Source organism: Nicotiana tabacum, chromosome 1 (assembly GCF_000715075.1).
Source record: "Nicotiana tabacum cultivar K326 chromosome 1, ASM71507v2, whole genome shotgun sequence".
Classification (NCBI taxonomy): domain Eukaryota; kingdom Viridiplantae; phylum Streptophyta; class Magnoliopsida; order Solanales; family Solanaceae; genus Nicotiana; species Nicotiana tabacum.
In genome coordinates, this window is record NC_134080.1 from 158,612,073 (window position 1) to 158,626,737 (window position 14,665).

A 14,665-nucleotide genomic window follows, 5' to 3' on the forward strand; every position below is an offset into this window, starting at 1 on the left:
AGAATTTAATTAACAAGGCTTCCTATTATGATATTAATTCCGAAATTCTGAAATTAATTTCCATCATAATAAATTACGAATTATTCCACTAAAAATTCGTAATTGCACTCCTTAGTTCAATTTCGAAATTCTTCCGTAAAATCTTATTTAACTCCCCATGTTAAGATTCAGATACTAATCAATCAAATTAAATTACTGACTATTTAATTTATTGATTACTTCCTTTAGACTTACACTTAACTTATTTCATGTGTCGGATACAAAATTCACCGGCCGGGTTTACACATGAAAACTTATAAGCTTTCATAAAGGAGTATCATCAATATCAAAATCGAGACATGGATTCCATCAACTAATTATTACTTCGCCAATGTATATCATTGTTATCCAATTTACCAGGCTTATTGACTCGCGAAAGAATCCCGCCTTTTAATAATCAAAACAATAAGTGACATACACAACTAATAATAATTATATCAGGATTAAGAGTATAAGTACATTAAATGGACTAGAGAAATTATTTTATAAAGTCAGTATAAAATACTCATCTCTACTTGATCCGTTCAATACATACAAAATGTACTAGCACAAGAAGTTGGAATTAAACCATTCTCATAATCAAGATAAATTATATTTAATCTTGTGCTACAATCATTCCGATGATTTGTCCAATTCCATCATTAGATTGTGAACATTAACTTTTATTTCTTATAAGAACCGATGATTTAATCTTCCGTGTATAAGCTAAACTCTATACACTAAATCATCTACTATGTAAGCAATGGACACACAAACCAACACATGATCTATTTAAAATGAAACTTTATTGAATTTAAACAAGTAAATAAATAATTGTTCATAAAGAATACTATAACAATACGCATGGCTTATAGTATATTTTAACAATCTCCCACTTAGACTAATAACCATGCGTCTACAATCTTGACACCCATTCCTTCTACATGCTTATCAAAAGTTTTCTGTGGTAAGCTCTTAGTAAATGGATCTGCCAAGTTGTTCTCTGACGCAATCTTGGTGACCACTACATCCCCTCTCTGCACTATATCACGAATTAAATGATATTTACGCTCAATGTGCTTTGCCCTCTTATGGCTTCGTGGCTCCTTTGAATTTGCAACCGCACCACTATTATCACAGTAAAGCGTAATTGGCACTTGAATCGAAGGAACCACACCCAACTCTCTCAGGAAGTTACCGAGCCAACCTGCCTCTTTGGCTGCCTCAGAGGCTGCCACATATTCGGCTTCCATGGTAGAATCAGCAACACAAGTTTGCTTGATACTCCTCCAACTTATGGCTCCACCTCCAAGAGTAAACACATTACCTGAGGTAGACTTTCTAGAATCTCTGTCTGATTGAAAATCCGAATCAGTATATCCAATAGGTACCAGGTCATCCGAATGGTAGATCAACATGTAATCTCTAGTCCTTTTCAGGTGCTTGATTATATGTTTAACCGCCGTCCAATGCTCTTTCCCAGGATTAGACTGAAATCTGCTAACAACGCCAACGACAAAGCAGATATCAGGCCTAGTGCATAACATAGCATACATGAGGCTCCCCACAGCTGATGCATAAGGGACCGCGTTCATCTTTTCTATCTCTTAATTAGTCTTAGGAGACTGATCTTTAGATAGAGAAATTCCATATCTGAAAGGAAGGAATCCTTTCTTGGAATCATGCATGCTAAACCTGGAGAGTATTGTATCAATATAAAGACCTTGGGACAAGCCTAATATCCTTTTCTTGCGATCTCGCAAGAGTTTGATCCCAAGGATATGAGCCGCTTCTCCCAAATCTTTCATATCAAAATGTGTGGACAACCACTGCTTAACTGAATTCAACATGCCCACATTATTTCCTATGAGCAGTATGTCATCTACATATAAGATCAAAAATGCCACTTTGTCCCCATCCCACTTTTTGTATACACAAGATTTGTTAAGACACTGATCAAAACCAAAAGTTTTAATCGCCTTATCAAAACAAGTGTTCCATGCCCTAGATGCCTGTTTTAGTCCATAAATGGACCTTTTAAGCTTACACAACATGTGCTCTTTGCCACTTTCCATAAAACCGTCTGGTTGTGTCATATAGATGCACTCATCAAGACTTCCATTAAGGAAAGTTGTCTTGACATCCATTTGTCAAATCTCATAATCATAATGAGCAGCAATGGATAAGAGAATCCTTATAGACTTAAGCATGGCTACCGGCAAGAAGGTTTCCTCATAGTCGATCCCTTCTTTCTGAGTAAACCTTTTCGCTACAAGCCTTGCTTTAAAAGTTTGTACTTTTCCGTCTACACCTCTCTTTTTCTTATAGATCCATTTGCATACAATGGGTTTAACCCCATCAGTTGGTTCTACAAGATCCCAGGCCTGATTAGAGTACATAGACTCCATCTCTGATTTCATAGCAGCAACCCACTTATCGGCATCCTTATCATGTGGTGCTTGGTCGTAATTGACAGGTTCGGCGGTAGGCTCCTCAGGGATCCTATCATATGATTCTCCCAAGAGCGTATAACGAACTGGCTGTCTTATTTCTCTCCCACTACGACTACGCACTACATCAGTTGCAACTACATCACTTTGATTTTGTGGTTGAACCACAACATCATCAGGAACCTGAGTCTCCATGCTATCCACAGGGATATCAACGACTTCTTCCTGTTGTGCAGTCTGCTCAACATGACTCCCACTAATTTGTGGTAGTATGACTGCGGGCACTTGTTCTTGTGGGACATTAAGTCTATTGACATTTCTCCCTCTACTAAAGTGCAATGGTATGTCAAAATCGACTTTCGGGGTTTGGATATGGTCGTTTTGATTTTTAGATAACTGAGTTTCCATTCCTTTGCTAAGTTCATGTAAAACGAGTTTACTTCTAGGAACATGGTTCATCAAATAGTCCTCTTCTAGAAACTTGGCATTTGTGCTAACAATTACCTTTTTCTCTTTAGGACAATAGAATAAACCACCTTTCGTCCCTTTTGGATAACCTATAAACACGCATACATCCGTTTTTGCCTCCAATTTATCCGTTTTCCCTTTTAGCACATGTGTCGGACAACCCCAAACTCGAATATGCCGCAGACTAGGCTTGCGCCCAGTCCACAATTCTGTAGGGGTCAAGGATAATGACTTTGAAGGAACTAAGTTCAGAACATAATTCGCCGTTTCTAAGGCATGTCCCCAAAAAGACGAAGGCAAATCGGAATAACTCATCATTGATCTTACCATTTCCATAAGAGTCCTATTTCTTCTTTCAGCTACACCATTTTGTTGTGGAGCTCCAGGTGCAGATAATTGAGATGTAATTCCACATTCTGATAAATAACCAATGAAGTCCGTAGAGAGGTACTCCCCACCACGATTAGATCGTAGTTTCTTGATATGTTTATTATGTCGTTTTTCAGTCTCAGTCTTGAATTCTTTGAACTTTTCAAAACATACAGACTTTCTACGCAACAAATAAATATATCCATATTTTGAGTAATCATCTGTGAAAGTCACAAAATACTCAAAACCACCTCTTGCTTGGACATTCATTGGACTACACAAATCAGAATGAATTAACTCTAATTTATCACTAGCCCGATTTCCTTTTGAGGGGTAATTTTGTTTTGTCATTTTTCCTTCTAAACAAGATTCACAAGTTGGTAGTGCCTCCACTTTCAATGAACTTAAAGGTCCATCCTTGACCAACCTGGAAATTCTGATTAGATTTATATGACCCAAACGCAAGTGCCATAAATATGTTTCACTCAATTCAGAAGAACGTTTTCTCTTACTTGGTAAATCAACATTATTCAGTTCTTTAGGTGGTAACGGTTTAGGAATAGAGTCAACAACAAAAAGACCATTAATCAATGTAGCCGAAGAGAGATAACGCTTATTATGAGTAATAACACATTTATCAACGTCATGACAATTAAAATCATAACCATCTCTCATAGCGCTAGAAACCGAAATTAAATTCCTTATAACGGAAGGTACATATAATGTGTCTTTTAAAGCTAAAACTCTACCACTACCAAACGAAATACTAATATTTCCTAATGCTAAAGCTGGGGCTGCTAAACCGTCTGCTTGATAAACATTGATTTCTCCTCTACTTAGCCACCGCGTTACCTGAAACCCCTGCAAATAAGTGCAGATATGATTAGTGGCTCCCGAATCTACACACCATGACATGGTAGAAACAGCCGCTAAAAATGTTTCAACGACAAGTAGATGTAAATCACCTGGTTTATTTTTCAGCTTGGCCAGATAAGTTGGACACTGCTTCTTATGATGCCCGGGCTGCTTGCAGTGATAACACTTGCCCTTAGCCTTTTTCACACCAGCAGTCGCGCCACCAACAGAGGGTTTTTGAGCCTTTTTCTTTTTCTGCCCGCCTCTCGGCTTAGAAGAAGAACCTGCCTCAAAATTCAATGCCACGGGAGGAGCTTGGGATTTGATAATAGTCTCTGCCGACTGCAGCTCATTCAACAATTTTGCAAGGGACAAATCCATTTTGTTCATGTTATAATTCAGGCGAAATTGCTGAAAACTGTCAGGCAAAGTCTGCAGGATCATTTCAACCTGCGTGTCCTTATCAATGTTAGCTCCAAGGACCTCCAGTTCATTCAGAAGACTCATCATCTTCAGAACATGGTCCCTGACCGATGAACCTTCAATCATTTTGGTATTCACAAGGGCTTTCATGGCAGTCTGCTTAGCTGCACGATTCTGATCTCCAAACATTTCTTTGAGATTTTCCAGAATGTCATAAGCAGACTCCATCGACTGATGATGATGTTGCAGAACATTCGACATGGATGCCAAAATGTAACACCGTGCCATCTCATCAACCTTAATACATTTCTGGTAAGCCTTTTGTTCATCATCTGTGGCATCATCTCCAGGTTTTTCTGGACACACCTCATCGAGCACAAATTTGTACTCTTCAGCAATTAGAACAATATCCAAATTTCGTTTCCAATCAACGTAATTTGGACCCTCAAGTTTGTTTTGGGTAAGAATGGCAGTAAGGGGATTGAAAGCAGTCATTGTCAATCTGGGAGACATTAAATATTTAAATAGATCAAATCAGTTTGTATTATGAACATTAAAATTTAAAACACATTATATATATACAATCTATGCACCTTGAACAACAAATTTCGATGGGAAAGAATCTATTCTTGCAATATACATATATAATGACAGATTTTCACTCCATAAACTTAAACAGGTCATACTCAGATGGAGAGTAAATTGTTAATTTAAGCCAAGTGAATATCAACATTCAACATATATTAGTCCCATTGAACCAGCATGCATACTCAGATGGAGAGTAAATACAAATAATCAATGACTAGTATAACATAGTGATTATTCATAATATTTTTATCCGATATGGAAGAAGACCTACGTCAACATGTAAAAACATTATATCACTAATTTTTTAAGCCCGGGGACCAAGGGAATTGATCCCCACAATTACTGGAATTAAAAACAACAAAAAACAATTTCAAAATTTTAGAAAAACAGCAAAAACACCATCTAAACGACCCCGAAAGCCCAAAAAACGACTTCAATCCTGAGAAATCCATGAGTATTGCCCACTGGGCCGTTTCGCATGGACCTGCCAAGTTTCAGGTGAATCGGAGTCCGTCATTTTTTTGACCTCCGATTTTCTGCCCTAATTCGGCAAAACTTGTTTTTCCGTTTTACATGATAAAATTCAACTTTCAGATTATTCTAAATCAACATCACCAATATTAAAAGGATACATCAAGTTTTCATAATAATCAACATAATCCATAACATATAATCACACCAAAAAACAGTGCAGGTTTTCAGAAAAACAAACTTTGCATGTAATTCAAAACTTGCATATAGAACATGATATTAATCCTTATGGTTTATCCTAATTATTTAATTAGACGTGAGTAGGCTCTGATACCAATTGTAGGAATATATACCACAGCGGAAGCAATAACAGAATCTTATTCACGTGTAATCTAAACAACTAGCACGTATGGAGATTTTAGGATTACCTCTTGAAGCGTAAACACAACAAATCTATGTCGTTCTCCAGTTCCTCAGTTGAAAACACACCAGCAGATTTCCGCAGTCTTCTACTGTGTTACTCAAACAATAACCGAAAATGGAGAATTTTGGGTGGGCAATATTCTAGTAGAAACCGCAGTCAGAATCTTGTCAAAAAACATCCAGCCCTTATATCCATATATATAGCTGCGTTTTAGGTCAAAACCGTTTTCAAAACCTGTTAGGTTTCCTTCTCCCACTAAGGGACGGTTTCCACGTTTTTTTTCCCACTAAGTAACAGTTTCCACTATTTTCTATTATTTAGGCACAATAGGGACCACAGAATTTAATTAACAAGGCTTCCTATTATGATATTAATTCAGAAATTCTGAAATTAATTTCAATCATAATAAATTACGAATTATTCCACTAAAAATTCGTAATTACACTCCTTAGTTCAATTTCGAAATTCTTCCATAAAACCTTATTTAACTCCCCATGTTAAGATTCAGATACTAATCAATCAAATTAAGTTACTGACTATTTAATTTATTGATTACTTCCTTTAGACTTACACTTAACTTATTTCATGTGTCGGATACAAAATTCACCGGCCGGGTTTACACATGAAAACTTATAAGCTTTCATAAAGGAGTATCATCAATATCAAAATCGAGACATGGATTCCATCAACTAATTATTACTTCGCCAATGTATATCATTGTTATCCAATTTACCAGGCTTATTGACTCGCGAAAGAATCTCGCCTTTTAATAATCAAAACAATAAGTGACATACACAACTAATAATAATTATATCAGGATTAAGAGTATAAGTACATTAAATGGACTAGAGAAATTATTTTATAAAGTCAGTATAAAATACTCATCTCTACTTGATTCGTTCAATACATACAAAATGTACTAGCACAAGAAGTTGGAATTAAACCATTCTCATAATCAAGATAAATTATATTTAATCTTGTGCTACAATCATTCCGATGATTTGTCCAATTCCATCATTAGATTGTGAACATTAACTTTTATGTCTTATAAGAACCGATGATTTAATCTTCCGTGTATAAGCTAAACTCTATACACTAAATCATCTACTATGTAAGCAATGGACACACAAACCAACACATGATCTATTTAAAATGAAACTTTATTGAATTTAAACAAGTAAATAAATAATTGTTCATAAAGAATACTATAACAATACGCATGGCTTATAGTATATTTTAACAATCTCCTACTTAGACTAATAACCATGCGTCTACAATCTTGACACCCATTCCTTCTACATGCTTATCAAAAGTTTTCTGTGGTAAGCTCTTAGTAAACGGATCTGCCAAGTTGTTCTCTAACGCAATCTTGGTGACCACTACATCCCCTCTCTGCACTATATCACGAATTAAATGATATTTACGCTCAATGTGCTTTGCCCTCTTATGGCTTCGTGGCTCCTTTGAATTTGCAACCGCACCACTATTATCACAGTAAAGCGTAATTGGCGCTTGAATCGAAGGAACCACACCCAACTCTCTCAGGAAGTTACCGAGCCAAACTGCCTCTTTGGCTGCCTCAGAGGCTGCCACATATTCGGCTTCCATGGTGGAATCAGCAACACAAGTTTGCTTGATACTCCTCCAACTTATGGCTCCACCTCCAAGAGTAAACACATTACCTGAGGTAGACTTTCTAGAATCTCTGTCTGATTGGAAATCCGAATCAGTATACCCAATAGGTACCAGGTCATCCGAATGGTAGATCAACATGTAATCCCTAGTCCTTTTCAGGTACTTGATTATATGTTTAACCGCCGTCCAATGCTCTTTCCCAGGATTAGACTGAAATCTGCTAACAACGCCAACGGCAAAGCAGATATCAGGCCTAGTGCATAACATAGCATACATGAGGCTCCCCACAACTGATGCATAAGGGACCGCCTTCATCTTTTCTATCTCTTCATCAGTCTTAGGAGACTGATCTTTAGATAGAGAAATTCCATGTCTGAAAGGAAGGAATCCTTTCTTGGAATCATGCATGCTAAACCTGGAGAGTATTGTATCAATATAAAGACCTTGGGACAAGCCTAATATCCTTTTTCTTGCGATCTCGCAAGAGTTTGATCCCAAGGATATGAGCCGCTTCTCCCAAATCTTTCATATCAAAATGTGTGGACAACCACTGCTTAACTGAATTCAACATGCCCACATTATTTCCTATGAGCAGTATGTCATCTACATATAAGATCAAAAATGCCACTTTGTCCCCATCCCACTTTTTGTATACACAAGATTTGTTAAGACACTGATCAAAACCAAAAGTTTTAATCGCCTTATCAAAACAAGTGTTCCATGCCCTAGATGCCTGTTTTAGTCCATAAATGGACCTTTTAAGCTTACACAACATGTGCTCTTTGCCACTTTCCATAAAACCGTCTGGTTGCATCATATAGATGAACTCATCAAGACTTCCATTAAGGAAAGTTGTCTTGACATCCATTTGTCAAATCTCATAATCATAATGAGCAGCAATGGATAAGAGAATCCTTATAGACTTAAGCATGGCTACCGGCAAGAAGGTTTCCTCATAGTCGATCCCTTCTTTCTGAGTAAACCTTTTCGCTACAAGCCTTGCTTTAAAAGTTTGTACTTTTCCGTCTACACCTCTCTTTTTCTTATAGATCCATTTGCATACAATGGGTTTAACCCCATCAGTTGGTTCTACAAGATCCCAGGCCTGATTAGAGTACATAGACTCCATCTCTGATTTCATAGCAGCAACCCACTTATCGGCATCCTTATCATGTGGTGCTTGGTCGTAATTGACAGGTTCGGCGGTAGGCTCCTCAGGGATCCTATCATATGATTCTCCCAAGAGCGTATAACGAACTGGCTGTCTTATTTCTCTCCCACTACGACTACGCACTACATCAGTTGCAACTACATCACTTTGATTTTGTGGTTGAACCACAACATCATCAGGAACCTGAGTCTCCATGCTATCCACAGGGATATCAACGACTTCTTCCTGTTGTGCAGTCTGCTCAACATGACTCCCACTAATTTGTGGTAGTATGACTGCGGGCACTTGTTCTTGTGGGACATTAAGTCTATTGACATTTCTCCCACTACTAAAGTGCAATGGTATGTCAAAATCGACTTTCGGGGTTTGGATATGGTCGTTTTGATTTTTAGATGACGAGTTTACTTCTAGAAACTTGGCATTTGTCCTAACAATTACCTTTTTCTCTTTAGGACAATAGAATAAACCACCTTTCGTCCCTTTTGGATAACCTATAAACACGCATACATCCGTTTTTGCCTCCAATTTATCCGTTTTCCCCTTTAGCACATGTGTCGGACAACCCCAAACTCGAATATGCCGCAGACTAGGCTTGCGCCCAGTCCACAATTCTGTAGGGGTCAAGGATACTGACTTTGAAGGAACTAAGTTCAGAACATAATTCGCCGTTTCTAAGGCATGTCCCCAAAAAGACGAAGGCAAATCGGAATAACTCATCATTGATCTTACCATTTCCATAAGAGCCATATTTCTTCTTTCAGCTACACCATTTTGTTGTAGAGCTCCAGGTGCATATAATTGAGATGTAATTCCACATTCTGATAAATAACCAATGAAGTCCGTAGAGAGGTACTCCCCACCACGATCAGATCGTAGTGTCTTGATATGTTTATTATGTCGCTTTTCAGTCTCAGTCTTGAATTCTTTGAACTTTTCAAAACATTCAGACTTTCGACGCAACAAATAAATATATCCATATTTTGAGTAATCATCTGTGAAAGTCACAAAATACTCAAAACCACCTCTTGCTTGGACATTCATTGGACTACACAAATCAGAATGAATTAACTCTAATTTATCACTTGCCCGATTTCCTTTTGAGGGGAAATTTTGTTTTGTCATTTTTCCTTTAAACAAGATTCACAAGTTGGTAGTGCCTCCACTTTCAATTAACTTAAAGGTCCATCCTTGACCAACCTGGAAATTCTGTTTAGATTTATATGACCCAAACGCAAGTGCCATAAATATGTTTCACTCAATTCAGAAGAACGTTTTCTCTTACTTGGTAAATCAACATTATTCAGTTCTTTAGGTGGTAACGGTTTAGGAATAGAGTCAACAACAAAAAGACCATTAATCAATGTAGCCGAAGAGAGATAATGATTATTATGAGTAATAACACATTTATCAACGTCATGACAATTAAAATCATAACCATCTCTCATAGCGCTAGAAACCGAAATTAAATTCCTTATAACGGAAGGTACATATAATATATCTTTTAAAGCTAAAACTTTACCACTACCAAACAAAATACTAATATTTCCTAATGCTAAAGCTGGGGCTGCTGAACTGTCTGCTTGATAAACATTGATTTCTCCTCTACTTAGCCGCCGCGTTACCTGAAACACCTGCAAATAAGTGCAGATATGATTAGTGGCTCCCGAATCTACACACCATGACATGGTAGAAACAGCCGCTAAAAATGTTTCAACGACAAGTAGATGTAAATCACCTGGTTTATTTTTCAGCTTGGCCAGATAAGTTGGACACTGCTTCTTATGATGCCCGGGCTGCTTGCAGTGATAACACTTGACCTTAGCCTTTTCACACCAGCAGTCGCGCCACCAACAGAGGGTTTTTGAGCCTTTTTCTTTTTCTGCCCGCCTCTCGGCTTAGAAGAAGAACCTACCTCAAAATTCAATGCCACGGGAGGAGCTTGGGACTTGATAATAGTCTTTGCCGGCTGCAGCTCATTCAACAATTTCGCAAGGGACAAATCCATTTTGTTCATGTTATAATTCAGGCGAAATTACTGAAAACTGTCAGGCAAAGTCTGCAGGATCATTTCAACCTGCGTGTCCTTATCAATGTTAGCTCCAAGGACCTCCAGTTCATTCAGAAGACTCATCATCTTCAGAACATGGTCCCTGACCGATGAACCTTCAATCATTTTGGTATTCAGAAGGGCTTTCATGGCAGTCTGCTTAGCCGCACGATTCTGATCTCCGAACATTTCTTTGAGATTTTCCAGAATGTCATAAGCAGACTCCATCGACTGATGCTGATGTTGCAGAACATTCGACATGGATGCCAAAATGTAACACTGCGCCATCTCATCAGCCTTAATCCATTTCTGGTAAGCCTTCTGTTCATCATCTGTGGCATCATCTCCAGGTTTTTCTGGACACACCTCATCGAGCACAAATTTGTACTCTTCAGCAAATAGAATAATATCCAAATTTCGTTTCCAATCAACGTAATTTGGACCCTCAAGTTTGTTTTGGGTAAGAATGGCAGTAAGGGGATTGAAAGCAGTCATTGTCAATCTCGGAGACATTAAATATTTAAATAGATAAATCAGTTTGTATTATGAACATTAAAATTCAAAACACATTATATATATACAATCTATGCACCTTGAACAACAAATTTCGATGGGAAAGAAGCTATTCTTGCAATATACATATACAATGACAGATTTTCACTCCATAAACTTAAACAGGTCATACTCAGATAGAGAGTAAACTGTTAATTTACGCCAAGTGAATATCAACATTCAACATATATTAGTCCCATTGAACCAGCATGCATACTCAGATGGAGAGTAAATACAAATAATCAATGACTAGTATAACATAGTGATTATTCATAATATTTTTATCCGATATGGAAGAAGACCTACGTCAACGTGTAAAAACATTATATCACTAATTTTTTAAACCCGGGGACCAAGGGAATTGATCCCCACAATTACTGGAATTAAAAACAACAAAAAATAATTTCAAAATTTTAGAAAAACAGCAAAAACACCATCTAAACGACCCCGAAAGCCCAAAAAACGACTTTAGTCATGATGAATCCATGAGTATTGCCCACTGGGCCGTTTCGCATGGACCTGCCAAGTTTCAGGTCAATCGGAGTCCGTCACCTTTTTGACCTCCAATTTTCTGCCCTAATTCGGCAAAACTTGTTTTTCCGTTTTACATGATAAAATTCAACTTTCAGATTATTCTAACTCAACATCACCAATATTAAAAGGATACATCAAGTTTTCAGAATAATCAACACAATCCATAACAAATAATCACACCAAAAAACAGTGCAGGTTTTCAGAAAAACAAACTTTGCATGTAATTCAAAACTTGCATATAGAACATGATATTAATCCTTATGGTTTATCCTAATTATTTAATTAGACGTGAGTAGGCTTTGATACCAATTGTAGGAATATATACCACAGCGAAAGCAATAACAGAATCTTATTCACGTGTAATCTAAACAACTAGCACGTATGGAGATTTTAGGATTACCTTTTGAAGCGTAAACACAACAAATCTATGTCGTTCTTCAGTTCCTCAGTTGAAAACACACTAGCAGATTTCCACAGTCTTCTACTATGTTACCCAAACAATAACTGAAAATAGGAGAATTTTGGGTGGGCAAAATTCTGGTAGAAACCGCAGTCAGAATCTTGTCAAAAAACGTCCAGCCCTTATATCCATATATATAGCTGCGTTTTAGGTCAAAACCATTTTCAAAACCTGTTAGGTTTTCTTCTCCCACTAAGGGACGGTTTCCACGTTTTCTTTCCCGCTAAGTAACAGTTTCCACTATTTTCTATTATTTTAATTAACAAGGCTTCATATTATGATATTAATTTCGAAATTCTGAAATTAATTTCCATCATAATAAATTACGAATTATTCCACTAAAAATTCGTAATTGCACTCCTTAGTTCAATTTCGAAATTCTTCCATAAAACCTTATTTAACTCCCCATGTTAAGATTCAGATACTAATCAATCAAATTAAATTACTGACTATTTAATTTATTGATTACTTCCTTTAGACTTACACTTAACTTATTTCATGTGTCGGATACAAAATCCACCGGCCGGGTTTACACATGAAAACTTATAAGCTTTCATAAAGGAGTATCATCAATCTCAAAATCGAGACATGGATTCCATCAACTAATTATTACTTCGCCAATGTATATCATTGTTATCCAATTTACCAGGCTTATTGACTCGCGAAAGAATCTCGCCTTTTAATAAATCAAAACAACAAGTGACATACACAGCTAATAATAATTATATCAGGATTAAGAGTATAAGTACATTAAATGGACTAGAGAAATTATTTTATAAAGTCAGTATAAAATACTCATCTCTACTTGATCCGTTCAATACATACAAAATGTACTAGCACAAGAAGTTGGAATTAAACCATTCCCATAATCAAGATAAATTATATTTAATCTTGTGCTACAATCATTCCGATGATTTGTCCAATTCCATCATTAGATTGTGAACATTAACTTTTATATCTTACAAGAACCGATGATTTAATCTTCCGTGTATAAGCTAAACTTTATACACTAAATCATCTACTATGTAAGCAATGGACGCACAAACCAACACATGATCTATTTAAAATGAAACTTTATTGAATTTAAACAAGTAAATAAATAATTGTTCATAAAGAATACTATAACAATACGCATGACTTATAGTATATTCTAACACATAATATACTGGAGTTTGGAGCACCGGTGCTCCAGTCTCCAGTATATTATTGGAGCCAGCAAAGTATACCGGTCCAGCATAATATGTTGGAGTTCATACACAGGTGCACCGAACTCCAGTATATTATGTTGGACCGGTCTCTGTTGCAGCAAAATAGTGGCTATTTTTCATTAACTTGGTAAACGCTAGCTATTTTTGAATGACCAGTTCGAAAACTGGCTATACCGTACTATTTTTACCAATTGGGATACTAAAAAAAGATTTGAAATTAAACAAGAACCAAAAAATTTGGTTGTTGGGGATGCAATAGCCAATAGAGAGGGTAGGTCCTAAATACACGGCGCACTTTGTGAAAGTAAATGTCGCCTTATTAGTATAATAAAAGAGGAATTGATATACTCATTTGTTTATGAATATTTAAAAGATAGATGTAGATAGGAAACCCCAAACCCTCCTAATGCTTGTCATAATTAACCGTCCGTCTCTGTGCAAGAATAATCACCCGTCATGTGACTGAATAAATGAAACCGTTAACCTTTTCGGAAACCTTGCTGCTGCTTCCCTTAAGTTTCATACAGATATTAGTCTAGCATTTGTGGTCCATCTCTCTTGCAGAGACATGAATTCAAAACTTAAAGAGTCATTGGGTCCAAAATAAATGTAATTTTATTATATGAACACTTTTCTTTTTGGCATATAATATATGCATTCATGTTTTGAGCTGAAAATAATAAATTTAACGATCCAGTAAACTTCGATTTGGATTCATGCACTCTCTCTAGTGTTGAGGGGAAAGGGTAATAGAATGAAGAACATCAAACGAGGAAAACTTTGCAAAAATAAGTTTGAGGCTTCCTTGAGTTGAACGCAAATAATTGTTATTTCAAGCATTATTATACCGAAAATTGTTCTTTTTGTTGTGGCTAATGTTGGTTCTTATCCTCTATGTGGGAGACTCGTTGTCCTCAAACAAGCCACATGTGTCTATATTAAATATCTACCTATAAACTAATCAAGATTAACGATAAGTTTAGATTAATCTT

The 14,665-nt window shown here is 36.7% G+C and overlaps 2 protein-coding genes across 2 annotated transcripts; both read right to left on the reverse strand.

Annotated features, from left to right (window-relative positions):
• Positions 1 to 914: 914 nt before the first annotated feature.
• On the reverse strand, positions 915 to 1,613 carry LOC142164231 (secreted RxLR effector protein 161-like). Its single transcript, XM_075221729.1, has one exon. The coding sequence runs from the start codon at positions 1,611 to 1,613 to the stop codon at positions 915 to 917; it is 699 nt and encodes a 232-aa protein (XP_075077830.1).
• Positions 1,614 to 7,317: 5,704 nt separating this feature from the next.
• On the reverse strand, positions 7,318 to 8,109 carry LOC142164232 (secreted RxLR effector protein 161-like). The gene has a single exon (XM_075221736.1). The coding sequence runs from the start codon at positions 8,107 to 8,109 to the stop codon at positions 7,318 to 7,320; it is 792 nt and encodes a 263-aa protein (XP_075077837.1).
• Positions 8,110 to 14,665: the final 6,556 nt, after the last annotated feature.

Coding starts and splice junctions, on each gene's coding strand:
- LOC142164231 (XM_075221729.1), bottom strand. CDS start 1,613: ATGAACGCGGTCCCTTATGCATCAGCTGTGGGGAGCCTCATGTATGCT.
- LOC142164232 (XM_075221736.1), bottom strand. CDS start 8,109: ATGCATGATTCCAAGAAAGGATTCCTTCCTTTCAGACATGGAATTTCT.